This window comes from Somniosus microcephalus, chromosome 14 (assembly GCF_052327205.1).
Source record: "Somniosus microcephalus isolate GS21.2 chromosome 14, FLI_Smic_1.0, whole genome shotgun sequence".
Lineage (NCBI taxonomy): Eukaryota > Metazoa > Chordata > Chondrichthyes > Squaliformes > Somniosidae > Somniosus > Somniosus microcephalus.
The window spans coordinates 55,627,442-55,648,337 of NC_141000.1; the positions used below are offsets into that span (position 1 = coordinate 55,627,442).

General features: G+C 41.9%; 1 protein-coding gene across 3 annotated transcripts in view; it reads right to left on the bottom strand.

Moving 5' to 3' along the window:
- LOC147107500 (zinc finger X-chromosomal protein-like) overlaps nt 1-20,896 on the bottom strand; it is a 56,082-nt gene that overhangs the window by 15,475 nt on the left and 19,711 nt on the right. For 2 of the 3 annotated variants that reach the window (XM_086006573.1, XM_086006572.1), the window contains exons 2-7: nt 17,209-17,287; nt 15,652-15,749; nt 9,193-9,759; nt 5,023-5,181; nt 4,099-4,242; nt 3,099-3,140 (exon numbers count right to left, since the gene is read on the bottom strand). In XM_086006573.1, the coding sequence (XP_085862699.1) occupies nt 3,099-3,140; nt 4,099-4,242; nt 5,023-5,181; nt 9,193-9,759; nt 15,652-15,718 (979 nt within the window). In that variant the 5' untranslated portion in view covers nt 15,719-15,749; nt 17,209-17,287. The remainder of the gene's footprint in view (nt 1-3,098; nt 3,141-4,098; nt 4,243-5,022; nt 5,182-9,192; nt 9,760-15,651; nt 15,750-17,208; nt 17,288-20,896) is intronic. The other variant, XM_086006574.1, reaches the window with a different exon arrangement.

Here is a 20,896-nt window from a genome sequence, read left to right on the forward strand (position 1 = left end):
ATGGGATACGTGCCTTCATTAGCTGAGGCATAGAATATAAGAGTAGGGAGGTTATGACGGAGCTGTACAAAACGCTGGTTAGGCCACAACTGGAATACTGTGTGCAGTTCTGTTCGCCACACTATAGGAGGGATGTGATTGCATTGGAGAGGGTGCAGAGGAGATTCGCCAGGAGCGCTTCAGCTATGAAGAGAGACTGGACAGGCAGGGGTTGTTTTCCTTAGAGCGGAGAAGGCTGATTGAGGTGTACAAAATTATGAGGGACATAGATAGGGTAGATGGAAAGGAACTTTTCCCCTTAATAGAGGGGTCAATAACCAGGGGGCATAGTTTCAAGGTAAGGGGCAGGAGGTTTAGAGGGGATTTGAGGAAAAACTTTTTCACCCAAAGGGTGGTTGGAATCTGGAACTCACTGCCTGAAAGGGTGGTAGAGGCAGGAACCCTCATAACATTCAAGAAGCATTTAGATGAGCACTTGAAACGTCATGGCATACAAGGCTAAGGACCAAGTGCTGGAAAATGAGATTAGAATAGATAGGGCTTGATGGCCGGCGCAGACGCGATGGGCCGAAGGGCCTCTTTCTGTGCTGTATAACTCTATGACTATGACTCTATAATCAGTGAGAGTGAAACTGCTCTATTGTATATAGGTGATTTTGGGGGGGGGGGGGGGGGAATTTTAACCTAAAAAAGGGTGGGTTGGGGATGTGGGGGTAGTTAAAGTGTTAAAAATCAGAATCCTGACCTGAACCCACCTCCAACCCGCCCACTTCCGGTTTTAACGGAGGCAGACAGCCAACCCGCTGCCAGGAGGCGGGCCGTCTATTTAAACACTATAATGAGGCTGGAAACCTCTTCTTTAACCACCATTTATTCGTTCATGGGATGTGAGCGTCGCTGGCAAAGTCAGCATTTATTGCCCATCCCTAGTTGACCTCGAGAAGGTGGTGGTGAGCTTCCTCCTTGAACCGCTGCAGTTCATGTGGTGAAGGTACTCCCACTGTGCTGTTAGGGTGGGTGTTCCAGGATTTTGACCCAGCAACAATGAAGGAACAGCAATATATTTCCAAGTCAGAATGGTGTGTGACTTGGAGGGGAACCTGGAGGTGGTGGTGTTCCCATGCGCCTGCTGCCATCGTCCTTCTAGGTGATAGAGGTCGTGGGTTTGGGAGGTGCTGCCGGAGAAACCTTGGCGAGTTGCTGCACTGCATCTTGCAGATGGTACACACTATAGCCACGGTACGCTGGTGGTGGAGGGAGTTAATGTTTAAGGTGGTGGATGGGATGCCAATCAAGCGGGCTGCTTTGCCTTGGATGGTGTCGAGCTTCTTGAGTGTTGTTGGAGCAGCATTCATCCAGGCAAGTGGAGAGTATTTCATCACACTCCTGACATGTGGCTTGTAGATGACGGAAAGGCTTTGGGGAGTTAGGAGGTGAGACACTTGCCGCAGAATACCCAGCCTCTGACCTGCTCTTGTTGCCGGAGTATTTATGTGGCTGGTCCAGTTAAGTTTCTGGTCAATGGTGACCCCCCCAGGATATTGATGGTGGGGGATTTGGCGATGGTTGTGGCGTTGACTGTCAATGGGCGGTGGTTAGACGCTCGCTGTTGGAGATAGTCATTGCCTGGCACTTGTGTGGCGTGAATGTTACCCGTCAGTTATCAGCCCAAGCCTGAATGTCGTCCAGGTCTTGCTGCATGTGGGCATGGACTGCTTCATTATCTGAGGAGTTGTGAATGGCACTGAACACCGTGCAGTCATCAGTGAACATCCCCACTTCTGACCTTATGATGGAGGGAAGGCCATTGATGAAGCAGCTGAAGATGGTTGGGTCTAGGACACTGCCCTGAGGAACTCCTGCAGCGATGTCCTGGGGCTGAGATGATTGACCTCCAACAACTACAACCATCTTCCTTTGTGCTAGGTATGACTTCAGCCAGTGGAGAGTTTTCCCCCCAATTCCCATTGACTTCAGTTTTACTAGGGCTCCTTGATGCCACATTTTTTCAAATGCTGCCTTGATGTCAAGGGCAGTCACTCTCACCTCACCTCTGAAATTCAGCTGTTTTGCCCATGTTTGGACCCAGGCTGTAATGAGGTCTGGAGCCGAGTGGTCCAGGCGGAACCCAAACTGGGCACCAGTGAGCAGGTTATTGGTGAGTAAGTGCTGATTGATAGCACTGTCCACGACACCTTCCATCACTTTGCTGATGATTGAGGGTAAACTGATGGGGCGGTAATTGGCCGAATTGGATTTGTCCTGCTTTTTGTGGACAGGACATAGCTGGGCAGTTTTCCACATTTTGTTGGATAGATGCAGGGACCCTGGATCCAGGAGGCTTTCAAAGCCATCTAAAAGGCAAGTCAGGAGTGTGATGGAATACTCACCTGATGGGTGCAGTTACAACAACATTCAAGAAGCTCAAAACCATCCAGGACAAAGCAGTTTACTTGATTGGCAGCCATGTCACCAAACTTGATATCCAATAGCCCCCACCCACATCATCACTGGCATACCGTGGCTGCTGAATGTACAATGTAACTCACCATGTTTACTTCAACAGACCACCCTCCTTTTTGACCTCGATCACTGAGAAGGATAATGTTGTGGGAACACCATCACCTCGTTTAATTAAATTGAAGCAAATTAAATAAAAAACGTATGTTCTTACATTTGGTCAAGCTTTGGGCCCCTTGATGAGCCTGAGACTCCAGTAGTGTCAGTTGCTGCACCTACTCAATTCTAAATTTTTCTTCAAATTTTGTCTGTAACTAACACCACAGGTGATCAACTGGTACTGAAATAATTTATTTGATTACATTCAACAGATATATTTGCACAATATGATGATATTTGTCTACAACATCTGTCCAATATAAACCTTTTCAACTAATATGCATCTCCTGTGTTATGCAGTAGAAAGTATAATGTAAAATGTACAGGGAATACAGTTTAGAATAGGCACATGCAAAGTAGTTGCTCAAAACAAAGTAATAATTTGGTTAATAAACCACACAATCAGTGTTCCAGGGTTGTTCAAACATAGAACTCACTTAATTTTAGGATACATACACTAAAAAAAAATTGGCACTCACTTGGTTGAAGGTAGCAGTTCTCCTCGTGTTGTGTTGTATTCACTATGACATAAGCAAGTGCAAGTTATTGATCACTTGACTGAAGGACATTATACATGTACAATAGTCAAATCTTAAATTATTAAAAGAAACACAGCTTTTTCCTAATCAGGGCACAGTAGTGTTGTGGTTATGGTACTGACCTAGCAATCCAGAGGTTGAGAGTTGAAATCCCATCATGGCAAGTTATGAAAGTGAATTCAATAAATCTGGTAATTCTGGCACCAGAAAATTACTACAACATATTGCCATAAAAAACAACTAATTTACTAATCCCCTTCAAGGAAGGGGACCTGCCATCCCACCTGGCCTATATATGACTCCACAATATATTATTGACTCATAATGCCCTCTGAAATGGCCACTCAGTTGTAAGAATAATCACTCAAGAAGAAGGCCTGCCTTCTCAGGGCAACGATGGAAGGACAATAAATGAGGCCTTGCCCATGTCGCCCACATCCCGAGAATAAACAATAAATTACTTTGACAAAACGGAGCAGATACATCAGGGTTAATTATGTTATGCAAATGAAGCTCCCCCAGAGTAATATCAAAATATCATATGCATTTCAATGCATCAAGAGCTACCTAACTTACTTATTACACTAGTACTTTTCAATGGAAGGGTGTTCATTATGGTAGTGTTTCATTGCATGTAACTCAAAACACCTAGCTACAATCTTGTTTTTACAAAAACACTTATCTTTGACTCAAATTGAATACTAATTGGTATTATGATTGATGTCACCCAGCACCAGAATAAACCTTTATGCACTATTTCCCTACAATTTAAGGTTGGATTTCCAGAAGACATCCAGGGAACAGTAAATTTATTCTGACTCATCTAAATACCTTTAATTGCTAAATTTTTACTTAGTTAAAACTCTGATTGCACTGAATATACATTTTTATTTTAGTTCAATGCAAAAATTAACGTTAGGAATTTGTACCAGCTACTTACTTATATCTTCATCCTCCTGGTTGGGGTCATTAACAGTCATATAAACCATCTTCTCTCGTGATATTCTGCCCATGTTGCCCTGATCCAGTAATCCGACCGCATGATCATTATCAGGTTCACTTTCGCCAATATCCACGGTTCCACCTTGAATTACAGAAGAAAAACTTAATAGTGCTCCAGCATTAAAAAGTCACTCACATCCACACTTCCTACCATTTTGAAAAGTTTCAAAGTCTTATATGTTTCACTCTCACAGACCGACATAGCATGTGAAATTTCACAGGAAGTGACTGCTCAATTACATAACACTAATACAAGGTTACAGGTTGGAGGAACCTGCTAGTTTGCGAATTCTAGACAGAGAGACTTACAATTTGATTGTACAATTTGAAGTACAGACACTGAAGTCCCAGCAATGTTTAAGAATATAGATCCAAGAGAACAATAGAAATGAGCACTACAAGGAAAGGACAAATAGGAAGGGCCAAAAATATTGGTCTTAATTTTCAAAAGTTTATATTTTTGTGGAAATTTTACTTCTTTTCCATTGTCTTGTGAGCAAGTTGGGATCTAACATGTCAAAGGGAAATGAGAGAAGTTGTATATTTTGTAGGCTTGTAGCAATTCAAGTTCCATACAAATACCACAAACTACCACTATATGCAAGAACTGTGAATGATGTGAAAAAGGACAGATAGAGAAATTTGACTCCCTTTCACTAATTGTTCCAATTATTTCTTAGTCACTCACACAAACAAAAAGGCCTAGCACCATTATACAAAATCCAAAAAATTAGCTTGCCTAACATTTTTGACAAAAGTAGCCTAGTTCAATCACAAGTTATGGTCATAACTCCCACTCCCAAATTCGTTTTTAGTAGGCTGTAAAAATACTAAAATGGCAGTATTACAGCCAATTACTCACCCAAATCATCATCTCCATCATCTGCTTTGAAAATGTAAACTTTAATGACTTCAGAGCAAGTACCATCTGCTTTTAAATGATCGTCCTGTGCCGACAGTCCACTTTCAATTTTCAGTTCACCATTTTCTCCATTTTCAATCTTTGCTCCATCGTCATCCACTTTAAAAAAAAGCACACAATTTACCGTTAACTGTATTACTGTACACAGCTAGAAAACACACTTTGGCTATGACATGTCTCGGAACTTGCACACACAACACACACTGACAAGCTTCCTGCAAACCACGTAGCGCTCTGTGTATCAAAATAAAGCTTTGAACGGTTCGATTTCTTCCAACAAACTAGCATATTTTATACAAAACAATAAATATATGGCTTTCTACTGGTAAAAATATATATAACAGAATTGTAATATGCGATATGACAAAACAAGTTTAGGAAAATTAACATTAGTTGCCAGGTTTATTTGCAGATAAGTAAAAGTTCTCTGGTACCATTTCAATCTTTCTAGATGAAACTTCTATGTAATTATCAAACACAAAAATACTAAATTGGAAGCTAGCTGGCACTGCATTCTAAGAGTCAAGAGCTAGTGATACAACTCTGCTACCCTGTGCTGCCAACTGTAACCAGGTACAGGGTGGTAGGTGCGCATCTTAGTGGATGATTTCCCAACAACTCAGCCACATGGTATGCATTTTCAAGTGGTTTTGTAGTTGGTTTGCACAAGACCTATTCAGGATACACACAGAGAATATTGAATGGATGTAAAAATTAATCTTCAGGCTTGATGTCTCAGTTGGTGAATACACGCATGATGTAGCACTGTGCTGGGCAGCTTCAGATTTAATCACTGGGCTGTCCCAAGGCAGCCAATCTTAGTAGGACAGCGGCTGTCTACACATGCGGGGCTGGAAGGAGGATGCTGATAATAGCCGCAGCATTGGAGGGAAGAGAAAGAAAATAATATTTCAACCATTTTATGATCTATGGTAGAAAGGATTGTTTATGAATGCTGGATAAGGGAAGGGGTGACACTTGGCTATGATGATCCCCGTGGACATTTGGTCACTGTCCAGGCTTGCATATGAGGAAAGAGGGCTGTCTGCATCATCTGCGGAAACATATACCACTATGAGGAGGAGAGACTAATGGGGAAAAATGAAAAGAAAAAACTAAGCATCACAACGCCATAATCAATCAACAAACGGTAATAATGCTGTAACTACTCTAACCTGACGCTTTAAAAAAAAAACCCTCATGACAGACAAGACGTTGGAGGAGACAGCTATGGAAATTAACAAGAACAGTTGAAATGCAATGAAAATAGCACATGAGAAATTTTGCACCATTTAAGTGCATCTATGGTAATTTTAAGATGTATGGGGCTTGATAGGCAATCTGCATCAGGTTTAAAGAAAAAACTCGGGCGCTTGACTGGTTGATCAATCTGATCTCGGAAAGTACGTGTTCCTTTGCCTCACTCCTCCTTCAGTACCACTTATGCAAGTATACAATGGGTAAAGCTTGGAAGGAAAGTGAGAGAGCGCTAAATTCCTAGAAAAGGAAGGAACAGACCAGACAACCTTCTTGGTAAGAGCTAGCGGGACACTCTAAATACCAATTGATGAAGGATGCTAATCCCACAGTAAATTAATAAAAATGAACATTGGAATAAACAACGTAACAAAATGTGCATAATGAAAAGATTCATTTTGATAACAGTAATTAAGCATACGGGATCTCCTTATAAAGTTAAGCTTTCGATCTGCTTATAAGCCTTGGAATCTGAGGTCAAATAGTCTGCTGACACTCACTGTCTAGGCTCACACATAACGAATGGTTGCTGAGTGAGTGAGGTACCTCAGGACTGCTGGTAGCTGTGTAACCATACCCCAGCAGGAGTCACTGCCTTCTGAAAGGATATTAGAAAAACAAAAATATGTAAAGACCCATTTAAATCACTTAAAGAGCTGCCCCAGTTGTTCAAAAAGTTCATCTAAATAGCCGAGCCATACAGACCATGAAGTATCAGGGTGTGATTCCTAGTCTATGTGAGTTAGTTGATCTGAGTCAGGGTAGTAGTGGGAGTGCTAAAATTGGCCTAGTGCCCCTGGGTTAGGATGGGGAAATTGGCGAGGGACCCTGTTCCTGATCATTATCCAGGCCTCCTGCTCGAAGTGCACATGCTCAGTTGTAGTGTCCCTTGCAATTAAATAGCCTGCCAACATTCACTGTCAAGACTCACACGTGATGGCCACTTGGGCAAGGCACTTGAGGATACCCAATGCTTGTGTAGCCATACTCCGCTGGAGGAGCCAACACTTGGAAAGGAGAAAAATTGTTAAGAAAAAAAATCAATTACAATTTAAAATAATCTGCTGGAACTTGAGGCACAATAGTAGAAATGTGACTTTTTCATGTGTCACGATAATATTCAACTGACCACACATCTGCATCAGTGGATCTCTATGAACCATATATTATTGGAAAAATGCAAGCAAATAAAATACAAAGCTAATCAACCCAAGTGCTGGGAGAGAAATAACATTTAACCTGGCTGCTCATATTGAAACAACGCTAATGGCTTATAGAAATAATAAAGAAGAACGTATTTGCATTTATATGATGCCTTTAAGTCGCAAAACGTCCAAAGTGCTTTACAGCCAATTAATTATATTTGGAATGTAGCTTTCTAGGCAACCATGGCAGCCAGTCTGCACACAGCAAGGTCACACAAACAGCAATGAGATTAATAATGAATTAAATCGGTTTTTGGCATTGATAGTTGAGGGATGAATGTTGACCAAGACACAGCTCTTCTTCAAATAGTGCAACGGGATCTTTTACGTCCATCTGAGAGGACAGAGCTTAACATGTGAAAGACATGCTCTCTAACAATGCAGCACTCCCTCAGCACTGCACTGAAGTGTCAGCCTAGGTTATGTGCTCAAGTCCTGTAGTGGGGCTTGAACCCACAACCTTCTGACTCACACCAGAGTGCTACTACTAAACCAAGGATACACCAATTACTTTTAAAATCAAGGTGCAACTTGAATGTGAAATTTTGGATTTTTATTCTAAATGCAAAAGCTGGAAAAGCCCACCATTCTTTATTTAACACAAGTACTCGAAGGAGCCAATGGGGTTGAGGGGGTAGGAAAAAAAAACAATCTGAAAAATGTTACTTTAAGAAACCATGGTCATATTTGCAAGTGGGTGCTCCCAATTCAGTTATTATATATTTATTTTATTGTGACTGAACAAGTAGCTTCTAATTTGATTGAATTGAAACATTATTTTCTGTCACGTGATCTTACTCAAAAAATATTTTCATAATGCCCATATAATGCAGATAATTGCCGTGCATGGCATGGCACCGAGGGCAATAAAAATAGTCCAGCGCTTTTGCTGCTACTTACTAGCTAGCTGTTTAAAGTCATTTTAGTGCTAAAAGTATTTACTTAATGCAAATTATTGTATAATTCAATGTAAATAATACAGCAAAGTGGCAATTTAGGACTGAAAATGAATTATTAGCTAAATTGAATGCTGGCCTAGTATTACGACCAGGAAAAGTAAAACAGCCAGAAGTTGGGTGGGTCTTGTGACAGATGAACTTGCAGTGTGTGGAGAGATGAGAGAGAAGAAATGGCAGCTACATAAATGGTCTCAATCTTTGAGACAAAGTCTGAGTTCCTCACGATTGGTGTTAGAGGGTAGGGTGAGGGGGTGGGGCTCAGGGATTCAAGGAAGCACTTGTTGTCAAGAAAAATAACTGTGGATTCTCCGCATCCTCCAGAATGATCTTAGGCAGATCATTCAGTAATGTTCAACATGGTTGAGTCAGATTTTACAGTGGATGACAAAAGAATCATGCCAAATGTACTCAAGTCTGCGGCGCTCAGTTTAGGGTTTGGAGGTGGTAGCTGCAGTGAGTGACTTGGTAAGGAGTTCTATAATTAAAGAACAAGCCTTACTGGAATGAATCCAACTTAAACTTCCTTCCCTACATTGCAATCACAAATTGCAAAGTTTCTCAGTCCCAGTATATTTTCAATATAATAATACACTGAACAATTCATTCAGCTAGTTTTCAGGGCTAAAGGAATAAAGTCAATTAATACTTCATTTTCCATGTGCCAAAGGCCTACCTCTCTCGTCACTTACAGGAAATCATTAAATAATCCTCGCTGGTGCCTTTATTGCCTACAGGAGCCTCGATGGTGACAGGAACTATCTCCTGACTCTGAACGTGTAAACTGTGTGCGTCTATCACAGTCTCTGTGGCAGAGTCCGTCACTAGAACCTCTTCTACATCAGGCGACAAGGTGTCCGTGACTATTTCAGCTTCTGTGACAGCAATGTGCTCAACAGTGGCCATATCAGACACGTGTATCGACTCACTTGTCAGTACATGTTCTGCTACACACATGGCCTCTGAGGTGATGTCAGAAGCCAAAACATCTTCAGGGACTGTTCCCAAGGTTTCTTCTGTGACAACATCTGTGTCTAGCACTTGTTCGGGAACAATGATGGTTTCTGGCTCCTCAATAATATCAGGGCAATTAACATCTTCAGCGACAACATCTTCAATGACATCCTGTATTACAACAGAGTCTGTATCATCAGAGACAAAGTGGGATCCAGAGGTAATAGTGGAATCTATAAAGACAGTTTCTTGAACTTCCACAAGAATATGGTGTTCGTCAATGTGTTGAGAAGTTACTTCTTGAACTGGAAAATGTAAAAGGAAAATTTTATTTTCACAACATTCGATTAAGATGCAAAAAAAAAATTGAGTACAATTGAAAGGAAAATGTCTCTGTATTCAGTTAAGCTCTCAACATTTACATGGGGGAGTATTCTGTACTCATTACATTTAACAGCTAAGCTATGTATATAGAACACAATTTTTTTCAAAAACTCGTGGCTACAATTGTATTTTTTTTAGAATTATCTTTTATTTTTGTATTTTCTTGACCAAAAAAATATTTATTCCTCTCCGGTGTACAATTCATGTTAATCTGTCAAAGTACTCTTCACATTTCTAATTGCACTTTTACATTATAAAAATGGTCCAGAAAGTGGTCCCAGAGGAGCAGCGTTGCGAGATTCACAACTTCTGGGCATTGCTCACCTCCTGTACTTTTCTTCCTGCAACTGCTCCAAATCAAGGACTTAGACCAGCAATTCCCATATCAAAAAAGAAAGGAATCCAAATCTGCGCTTTTAACCAAACACCTGATAGCAGCTTGCAAGATCCACAAAAATGTGGGTTTCCAATAACATTGGACCTCAGGACTTCATATATCAGAGTACCATCTTTGTAAAACCCCTCTAGGAAACTTCTAGCTGTGTAACTGCCATTATTCTAATGAGTAAAATATACTGCAAGTACATATCTTCGATGAACTGTAAATCTTCTAATCTTAAACCTCTACACAAAAATAAGCAAAATTCTGTTGGTGCAGTATTTGGGACTAGAGCTTCCAAGTAAATTATACTGAATTTCTACAATTTTCAAAAGGTAGAACCAGAAGAAAAAAATCCACAATAAGTTTACCTATAATTGCTCACGTCAAAATCTCACAATTCGCATTTGAATGTAACACTTAGGCACACACAGGAGAATTTTAAATTGGATAGTAAATATATTAACACATTAATATTGACAAATACATTAATATACAAACAATCTCCAAACTGATGTTCAAAACCCCATGGCACTAGTCAATGAGTAGCAAGGAGTATCAGTATCACAGCCAACTTTCATACCACAGCCAACCCTAATAAAATAGATTAATTGGTCATTCATTTTATTGCTGTTTGTGGGATCTTGCTGTGCAAAAATTTAACTGTAAATAATGGATTACATAGGATATAAAGCACAGAAACAGGCCATTCGGCCCAACCAGTTCATGCCACTCGAGTCTCCTCCTGTCTTTCCTCATCTAAATCTATCAGCATAACCCTCTATTCCCTTCTCCCTCATATGCTTGTCCAGCCTCCCCTTAAGTGCATCTATACTATTCACTTCAACAACTTCCTGTGGTAGTGAGTTCCAGATTCTCACCACTCTTTGGGTAAAGAAGTTTCTTCTGAATTCCCTATTGGATTTCTTGGTGACTATCTTATATTGATGGCCTCTAATTATGCTCTTCCCCACAAGTGGAAACATTCTCTCTGTATCCACTCTATCAAAACCTTTCATAATTTTAAAGACCTCTATTAGGTCACCCCTCAGCCTTCTTTTTTCAAGAGAAAAGAGACCCAGGCTGTTCATCCTTTCCTGATATGTATACCCTCGCATTTCTGGTATCATCCTTGTAAATCTTCTCTGCACCCTCTCCAGTGCCTCTATATCCTTTTTATGATATGGCGACCAGAACTGTACGCAGTACTCCAAGTGTGGTCTAACCAAGGTTCGATACAGGTTTAGCATAACTTCCCTACTTTTCAATTCTATCCCTCTAGAAATAAACCCTAGTGCTTGGTTTGCTTTTTTTATGGCCTTGCGAACCTGTGTCGCAACTTTGAGTGATTTGTGTATTGGTATTCCGAGATCCCTTTGTTCCTCTACCCCATCTAGACTCGCACCCTCCAAGTAATAAGTGACCTCCCTATTCTTCCTACCAAAATGTAATACCTCACATTTATCTGTGTTGAACTTCATTTGCCAATTATGCCCATTCTGCAAGTTTATTAATGTCCTTCTGTAATTTGTTGCAGTCCTCCTCAGTATTGACTATCCCCCTCACAATGTAAATTGTGAACAGTGGTCCCAGCACTGATCCTTGTGGAACACCGCTACTCACCTTCTGCCGCTGTGAATAGCTACCTTTTACCCCTACTCTCTGCTTTCTGTCTTGAAGCCAGCTAGTTATTCATTCTGGTACTTGTCCCCTGACTCCGCATTCTCTGACCTTGTTCATCAGTCTATTATGGGGTACCTTATCGAAGGCCCTTTGAAAATCTAGATAAATTACATTTACTGCATTACCATTGTCTACTCGCTCTGTCATAGAATCATAGAATGGTTACAGCACAGAAGGAGGCCATTTGGCCCGTCGAGTCTGTGGCAGCTCTCTGCAAGAGCACTTCAGCTAGTGCCACCCCCCCACCCTTTCATAGAAACATAGAAGATAGGAGCAGGAGTAGGCCATTCGGCCCTTCGAGCCTGCTCCGCCATTCAACGAGATCATGGCTGATCATCCAAACCCTAGCACCCGGTCCCTACACCGACAGCATCCCACCCAAGCCCTATCCCCGTAACCCCACGTATTTAATCCCCCCTAACACTAAGGGCCAATTTTTATCATGGCCAATCAACCTAACCCGCACATTTCCCCATAGCCCGCAAATTTTATCTTTCAGGTACTTATCTAATTCCTTTTTGAAAGCCACAATTGAATCTGTCTGCACCACCCTTTCAGGCAGTGCATTCCAGATCCTAACCACTCGCTGCGTAAAAATGTTTTTCCTCATGTCGCCTTTGGACCTTCTGCCAATCACCTTAAATCTGTGTCCTCTGGTTCTCGACCCTTCCACCAATGGGAACAGTTTCTCTCTATCTACTCTGTCTAGACCCCTCATGATTTTGAACACCTCTATCAAATCTCCTCTCAAACTTCTCTGCTCTAATGAGAACAACCCCAGTTTCTCCAGTCTATCCACGTAACTGAAGTCCCTCATCCCTGGAACCATTCTTGTAAATCTTTTCTGCACCCTCTCTAAGGCCTTCACATCCTTCCTAAAGTGCGGTGCCTAGAAATGGACACAATATTCCAGTTGTGGCCGAACCAGTGTTTTATAAAGGTTCATCATAACTTCCTTGCTTTTGTACTCTATGCCTCTATTTATAAATCTCAGGATTGCTTTTTTAACCTTTCTCAACCTGTCCTGCCACCTTCAAAGATTTGTGTACATATACCCCCAGGTCTCTCTGTTCATGCACCCCCTTTAGAATTGTATCCTTTAGTTTATATTGCCTCTCCTTGTTCTTCCTACCAAAATGTATCACTTCGCACTTTTCTGCATTAAACTTCATCTGCCACATGTCCGCCCATTCCACCCGCCTGCCTATGTCCTCTTGAAGTCTATCCCTATCCTCCTCACTGTTCACTATACTTCCAAGTTTTGTATCATCTGCAAATTTTGAAATAGTGCCCTGTACACCTAAGTCCAAGTCATTAATATATATCAAGAAAAGCAGTAGTCCTAATACCGATCCCTAGGGAACACCACTGTTTACCTTCCTCCAGTCTGAAAAACAACCGTTCACCACTACTCTCTGTTTCCTGTCACTTAGCCTATTTCGTATCCATGCTGCCATTGTCCCTTTTATTCCATGGGCTTCAACTTTGCTGGCAAGCCTATTATGTGGCACTTTATCAAACGCCTTTTGGAAGTCCATGTACACCATGTCAACTGCATTGCCCTCATCAACCCTCTCCGTTACCTCATCAAAAAACTCAATCAAATTGGTTAAACACGATTTGCCTTTAACAAATCCGTGCTGGCTTTCCTTAATTAATCCACACTTGTCCAAGTGACTGTAATTTTGTCTCGGATTATCTTTTCTAAAAGCTTCCCCATCACGGAGGTTAAACTGACTGGCCTGTAGTTGCTGGGTTTATCCTTACACCTTTTTTTGAACAAGGGTGTAACATTTGTAATTCTCCAGTCCTCTGGCACCACCCCCGTATCTATGGAGGATTGGAAGATTATGGCCAGTACCTCCGCGATTTCCACTGTTACTTCGCTCAGCATCCTAGGATGCATCCCACCCGGTCCTGGTGATGTATCTACTTTAAGTACAGCCAGCCTTTCTAGTACCTCCTTTTTATCAATTTTTATCCCATCCAATATGTCAACTACCTCCTCTTTCACTATGACTTTGGCAGCATCTTCTTCCTTGGTAAAGACAGATGCAAAGTACTAATTTAGTACCTCAGCCATGCCCTCTGCCTCCATGCGTAGGTCCCTAATTGGCCCCACCCCTCCTCTTACTACCTGTTTACTATTTATATGGCTAATTGAAGACTTTTGGATTCCTTTTTATGTTAGCTGCCAGTCATTCTCCCTCTTTGCCCCTCTTATTTCCTTTTTCACTTCCCATCTGAACTTTCTGTATTCAGCCTGATTCTCACTTGTATTCTCAAGCTGACATCTGTCATACACCCCTTTTTTTTGCTTTATCTTACTCTCTATCTCTTTTGTCAGCCAGAGAGCTCTGGCTTTGGTTGCCCTACCTTTCCCCCTCATAGGAATGTACCTCAACTGTACCCGAACCATCTCCTCGTTAAAGGCAACCCATTGTTCGATTACAATTTTGCCTGCCAATCTTTGATTCCAATTTACCCGGGCCAGCTCCGTTCTCAACCCACTGAAATTGGCCCTCCTCCAGTTAAGTATTTTGACTCTAGATTGCTCGTTGTCCTTTTCCATAGCAAGACCAAGGGGTCGATTTTGCCGAAGCCGTCAGGAAGAAGGCGGGACTACAACTTTCGGGTTTTAGTCCCGCCTACATCGACGTCCGGCCAATCCGTGTGATTTTCCCTTGATTGACCTTGTTGAGCCCACCCAGCGGGCTCAGCAGGCCAATTAAGGGCCACCCGGCAACAGGTGACGTCACAGGCTGCAATTTGACAGATGAAATATCAGTGTTTCACAGCTGTTTCAAGCTGTGAAACACTGACAGTCTGAGTTCTGACATGAGTCCTTCTGCACCGACTCAGTTAGAACTCACATCGGCACGCAAAGCTGAAGGTGGTCACTTTTCACAGATCGCAGCCGTTCAGCTTTAATTGCCGGCTGAGTGATGGGCTCCCGACGGCTACAGGAAGAAAGGCCGTGAAGGTAAGTAAAAGTTCTTTACACACTTTACACACACCAAACACACTTACCTTTGCACTCATGCACTCATGCACCCATCACTCACCTGAGCGCCGACATTGCGACCCCTCCAACTCCTTCAACCTGGTCTAACCTGGCGTGGTTTGGAGCCGTCGGGAAACCCAGGCGAAACCCCTCAAAATAGGGATTAGGCTAAAAATTGCCTGTTAACTGCCTGTTAACAGGCAGTTAATTGGCACTAATCCCTTCCCGCCTGGGGTCGGCGGGTCCCAGTGCGGGGCGGGTACCCGCTGCCTCTGAAAGTTGCGTGGAGCGGGGTTTTGGGCGGGATGGTGTCGGGACCCCCGAAATTGGGATTTCCCCCCCCACACACGCCTGAAACCCTGCCTGACGGCTCCACGAAAATCGACCCCCAAGTGTCCATCAGGACCAAGAACGATTCAGAGCACTTGATTATATTTTGTATCTGTTTTGTTTGTATTGTCAATCCAATTACTATTTTATTTTGATGGTAGGTGGAGGATGTTGAAATGATGAGTAACTTTAAAAAGAACCGTGAGAGCTGTCCTACGCGTGAACATGCAAATTACATTGGCAAGTCCGAATGGAAATTCCTCAACACAGTTTAAACTCTGCTTTAACAAGCTCTATTCTAATCCATCAAGTTAGGACTTGTATATTAAAATGGTGCCGTAAATGATTCCAGTGTAGTAAATAAATGCCACTTAAATATTCTTAAAGTTACTTAATACAAATCTGTATTTGGATTACCTGCGTTATCAAAAATCACCTTGGGCTGCTGTTGCTGCAGTTCAAGTCCTCCTACATCTTCATCCATGGTCTACAAATTTCGTCAGTTACTGCTAAATCTGTTAAATAAATCAAGAAGCTTTTTAAGGAATCTCTCACCACTTGTGTTGCTATACAAAACATTATTTGTTTTTCACATCAGTATATGCACAAATAGGATAAGAGTTTACAACCATGGCAGACTGCTAACTGAAATCCAAAGTTAGGATGAATTTGACAATTTTGTCTCCAACAATCTACTGGACTTCATTCATAAATTTCAACCATGCCATTCAAAGCAGCAATATTACCAGTTTTATGCTATGGACTTATATGAAAACTACATATAAATTTCTTACTAAATTATTTGCACATCATAACTTTTATATAATTGGGTGTTATTGGGAATAGAACATTGAAATTCTATAGCTAGATCAGATTTATTCAGACTCCACGGACTCAGAATTTGGAGAATTCCAATAGCTGGGGCATCACGTGGATTAGTTTTTTGACCATACTAATTAGTGGCTAACTACAGTGGCTATATCCAACAAACAAAAGTCTATGCGCACATTTCATTTAACCTATATATATCAGCATTACTCACTTAGCAAAGCTTCTGCTAACCTTGAAATTCCAGAGATCCCAATAATTTTAATGATGGATATCAGAAGCACTATAAGAAATGCAAGCTTTAAATGGCATAAAACTGTATGTTCGCATCTGTAAACCCCTCCAGTCAAATTCTCCAATTTCAACTCTGTTGTAAGGAGGAAGCAAGCAGAGGCTAGTCATTTCCCCACAGGGAGGAAAAGAAAATGAATGGAGGCAACGTTATCCCTAGACCACACCTGCACACCTCACAGCATCTCATTTCACAGCATCATTGAGAGGTCTGGAAGAAGACTACTTGACCCTTCAGTAGCAGATGTTATTTGGAAACTAAGAAAGGAAATGGGGAGATTAATACATTTTAAAAAAAAATTGAAGCTCTCCCAATAATGTAGTGTGTAAATATATCATGTGGTTTACTACTTAACTAATAAAGACCAGAGAAATCCAATCTCCGTTCTGGGATCCAGCAATGGGAGGGGGTGTGGAAAATCAGTTACAACTGACTTCAGCTTCCTTGGGCTAGGGAGGGAGAAGAGTTAAAAAAAATACAGCCAAGCTAACCAAGCCTGATCACAGTCCAACTGGAAGTGCACAAGTGAACAGATGAGGCACAAATGTGATGCCTCTCATAGTTCAATACCCTATCAATATTGCCCACGGCTCACAGATGAAGAACAGAGATTTGGCTGAGGCAATGACAGCTGCCTCCCCCACCCCCACAAGTACCCCAGTCTATCTCACTGCCTTCAGGAGAGCATATGAGAGAAGAGAAAGGGAAGTCAGAGGGGAAACAAAGTTCTTTAATGCACATCTTTCATCTGAAAACCATACTGGATTATCTTTCAAGATATACTTGCAGTACTAAGGTTTCAGATTTCAGTAATGTGTTTAGAAACACATCCCCTTTATACTTTAATTACTTACAATTAAAAATATTTTTTCAGTGTGTATCGTTGTAGATCACGGGCATGCCTATCCAGGTACAGCTAAATGAAGGAGCCGCCTGTTAGAAGAAAATAAAGTCCAATTCAATTTCACCATATATTTTCACCCTTCAGAATCTGTACACCTGATTTACAAAACACATTTACAATATTGGATCAGCATCAAACTGAGTTTTTGTACATTAAAATATGCAGTTTTGTAGCTTTAAAACTATAAGTGAAGCAAACACTTAATTCTCTCTTTACAATATTAGTGTTACTATACAATAAACATTTTCTGTCTGAGGGCACTGAAGGACCGAAGTGGATATTCTTCACAATATTTCAAATTTAAAAAAAACCATTTTCCCCCAAACATGAACTTGCCCCAGACACTGACTGCTCTTCTCTTTAAAATATAGTGGAACTGAAAAGATGTAGTGCATCCCTTCCATTGTATTTCCTACATTACAACCGTGACTACACGTCAAACAATACTTCAATGGCTGTAAAGCATCTAAAGCATCTGGGACATCCCGAGGTTGTGAAAGGCACTATATAAATGCAAGTCAGTCTTTTTTTCCATTGACAACTGCAGACAAATACCTTCTGACAGTGTGTGTACAATAGCTATGAGGGAACCTCTACATACAACTAGGTTAAACACCTGCTTGCCAGCTAGATGCCCAATAAAGGTGAACCCTGTGTCCAGATTTAAAGACCTTCTCAGGCATCAACCCAACAAGTCAAATACTGCTGCAGCTAATAATCACCCATCATCAAAATTAGGTATACTGATATAGATGTCAGGGAAATTAACCAATAAGTAGACCATGATCAGAAAATGTATGATGAATGAAAGGTCCAGTATTAAAACTAAAGTTCTATTCAGTGTTGTAATGTACAGAAACGTGGCAGCCAATTTGCACCCAGCAAGGTTCCAGCAATGAGATACTGACTAGCTAATCCAAAGTTAATATTCCGTTCATCTACTGCACTCTATGCAATTTTAACTACTGTTTATTACAATCAACAGAACTTTTGTATTTAATTAAAATTAGATAATTTGAATATACTGTAGTCACTAAGTAATAAAAGGTATCGAAGAGGGTTAAAAGGATGCATGGAAAAATAAATAGGATTTAAAAAAATGAAAATGTCATGCTATTTTTAAATTATATAGGATATACGGCACAGAAACAGGTCATTCGGCCCAACCTGTCCATGCTGACGTTTATGCTCCACACGAGCCTCCTCCCGTCTTTCCTCATCTAAATTTATCAGCATAACCCTCTATTTCCTTCTCCCTCATATGCTTATCTAGCCTCCCCTTAAATGCATCTATACTATTCGCTTCAACCACTCCCCGTGATAGCGAGTTCCACATTCTCACCACTCTTTGGGTAAAGAAGTTCCTTCTGAATTCCCTATTGGATTTCTTGGTGACTATCTTATATTGATGGCCTCTAGTTATGCTCTTCCCCACATGTAGAAACATTCCCTCAGTATCCACTCTATCAAAATTTTTCATAATTTTAAAGACCTCTATTAGGTCACCCCTAAGCCTTCTTTTTTCAAGAGAAAAAGAGACCCAGCCTGTTCATCCATTCCTGATATGTACACCCTCGCATTTCTGGTATCATCCTTGTAAATCTTCTCTGCACCCTCTCCAGTGCCTCTATATCCTTTTTATAATATGGTGACCAGAACTGTACGCAGTACTCTAAGTGTGGTCTAACCAAGGTTCGATACAGGTTTAGCATAACTTCCCTACTTTTCAATTCTATCCCTCTAGAATTGTTGCCTAGGACCCCGCACTACAGATAGCCAGAAATGAACACGTTATCCCAAAGAAACTTCAAGCTGTTGCATGGGTAACTACAAGCAATGTCACCACTAAGAGCCAGCCAATGACACATCTGCGTGGGACTTCTCTGTGCACTTCTGGTTTAGCCTTCCCCCAAACATGCCGCGTTTGTTCATTTGCAATTTATTACAACTGCTGCTTCTTTAGCAGTCCTCTCTTTTTATAACTTCTATTTACTGTGGTGTATGTAACCTGTACCACCTTAAGAGACTACCTTAAGAGATGGACTACTTTCTCTTGGCTACTGTATATTGTAGTACCGGTGGTGACCACACCGGTATATAAACTCTGTGTAGTAATTTGCTAAGCAGTTCAGCCCTGACCTTCGATTAGTAAAGACCTGTTCAAGTTATTCTTGTTGTCTGTGTCCAGTGATTTAGAATAAGCATATCTGGAACACTCAGACTCAACAGTGGCGACGAGTCCGATCTTACCCTGCGGCAGTTTTGCATCCAAGGCAGCTTCGTCCTCAGAACGGGCGTCGAGAAGAGGCATCCGCCTCATCAGCCTGCTGAGCACCGCATCGCACGGGAGGCATCGAGAACCCGGATTGAAATTACTGACCACGAAGTCCTCCATCAGCGACAGGCAGTGATCATCCTTCTACCACGGTGGTGGGTAAGCCGATCTAGCGACACGGGCAGAAAGTCGGCCGCGTTGTCAGTGGAGAAGGGGAGGGAAACCGGAGGAAAAAGGGCGGAGAACTCGACCGCAGCCGGTGTAAAGGGCCGGGCTGCAATCGGGGCCAAGAGGCGCAGCGACAAGGGCAGCGTTAATGCCCACGAGAACCGCGGGGGAGCAAAAGCAGCGTCGGGGAAATTAAGAACCGCTGGGAGGCGAGAACGGCAACAGCGCGGTCATTGCCATTGTAGCCAGCGGGGGAAGAAGACAAGCGCGGGAAGCCGCCATTGTAGTCGGCGGGGGAAGAAGACAAGCGCGGGAAAAGCCGCCAAGCGCGGGAAGCCGCCATTTTAGTAGGCGGGGGAAGAAGACAAGCGCGGGAAGCCGCCATTTTGGAAAAATAAAATATTTAAAGAAACTCTCAAGGATGCCTAAACACGGTAACATCACTGCTTTTGATAGCGATGTTGAAGATTGGGCCACGTATGTAGAACGCATGGAAGTTTATTGTACAGCAAATGAGGTACCAGATGATAAGAAAGCACTAACCTTATTAAACTCAATGGGTGCGAAGACGTACGGGTTATTGAGGCACCTTGTAACACCAGATAAACCGGCGGATCAGACTTTCGCGAATATTGTTACTATCCTGCAAGAACATTTAAACGCCACGCCGCTGCTGATAGCGGAACGATTTAAATTTTACAGAAGAACGCAGCTGAAAGAGGAAAGCAACGCTGAATTCTTAATTGAACTGCGCAAGCTATCAAAGTACTGTCAGTTTGGTACAGGACTAGCAGATGCTCTGAGAGATAAATTCGTGTGTGGATTATTAAAAGAAGGAACACAAAAGCGACTGCTAGAGGAAAAGGACCTTACGCTTGATAAAGCTGTCACCATTGCAGCATCGCACGAGGCCGCAGCAAGAGGCACCGCGGAAATACAGCTAAGGTCATCGGAACTCAGCACCAATCAAATGGCATTGGGTGCAGTAAAGTGTTATCGTTGCGGAAGGACAACGCACGATCAGAACCAGTGCTGGTTCAAAAATCAGGAATGCAGAAAATGTGGCAGGCTAGGTCACATAGCTAAAGTATGCCGGTCAGGAAAGAAGACCAGCAACAAAAAGTCACCGCAGGAAAAGTGCAAAAAGGTACACAAGGTGAAAGGGAACAGTTCAGATGAACAGAAGACGGATTCA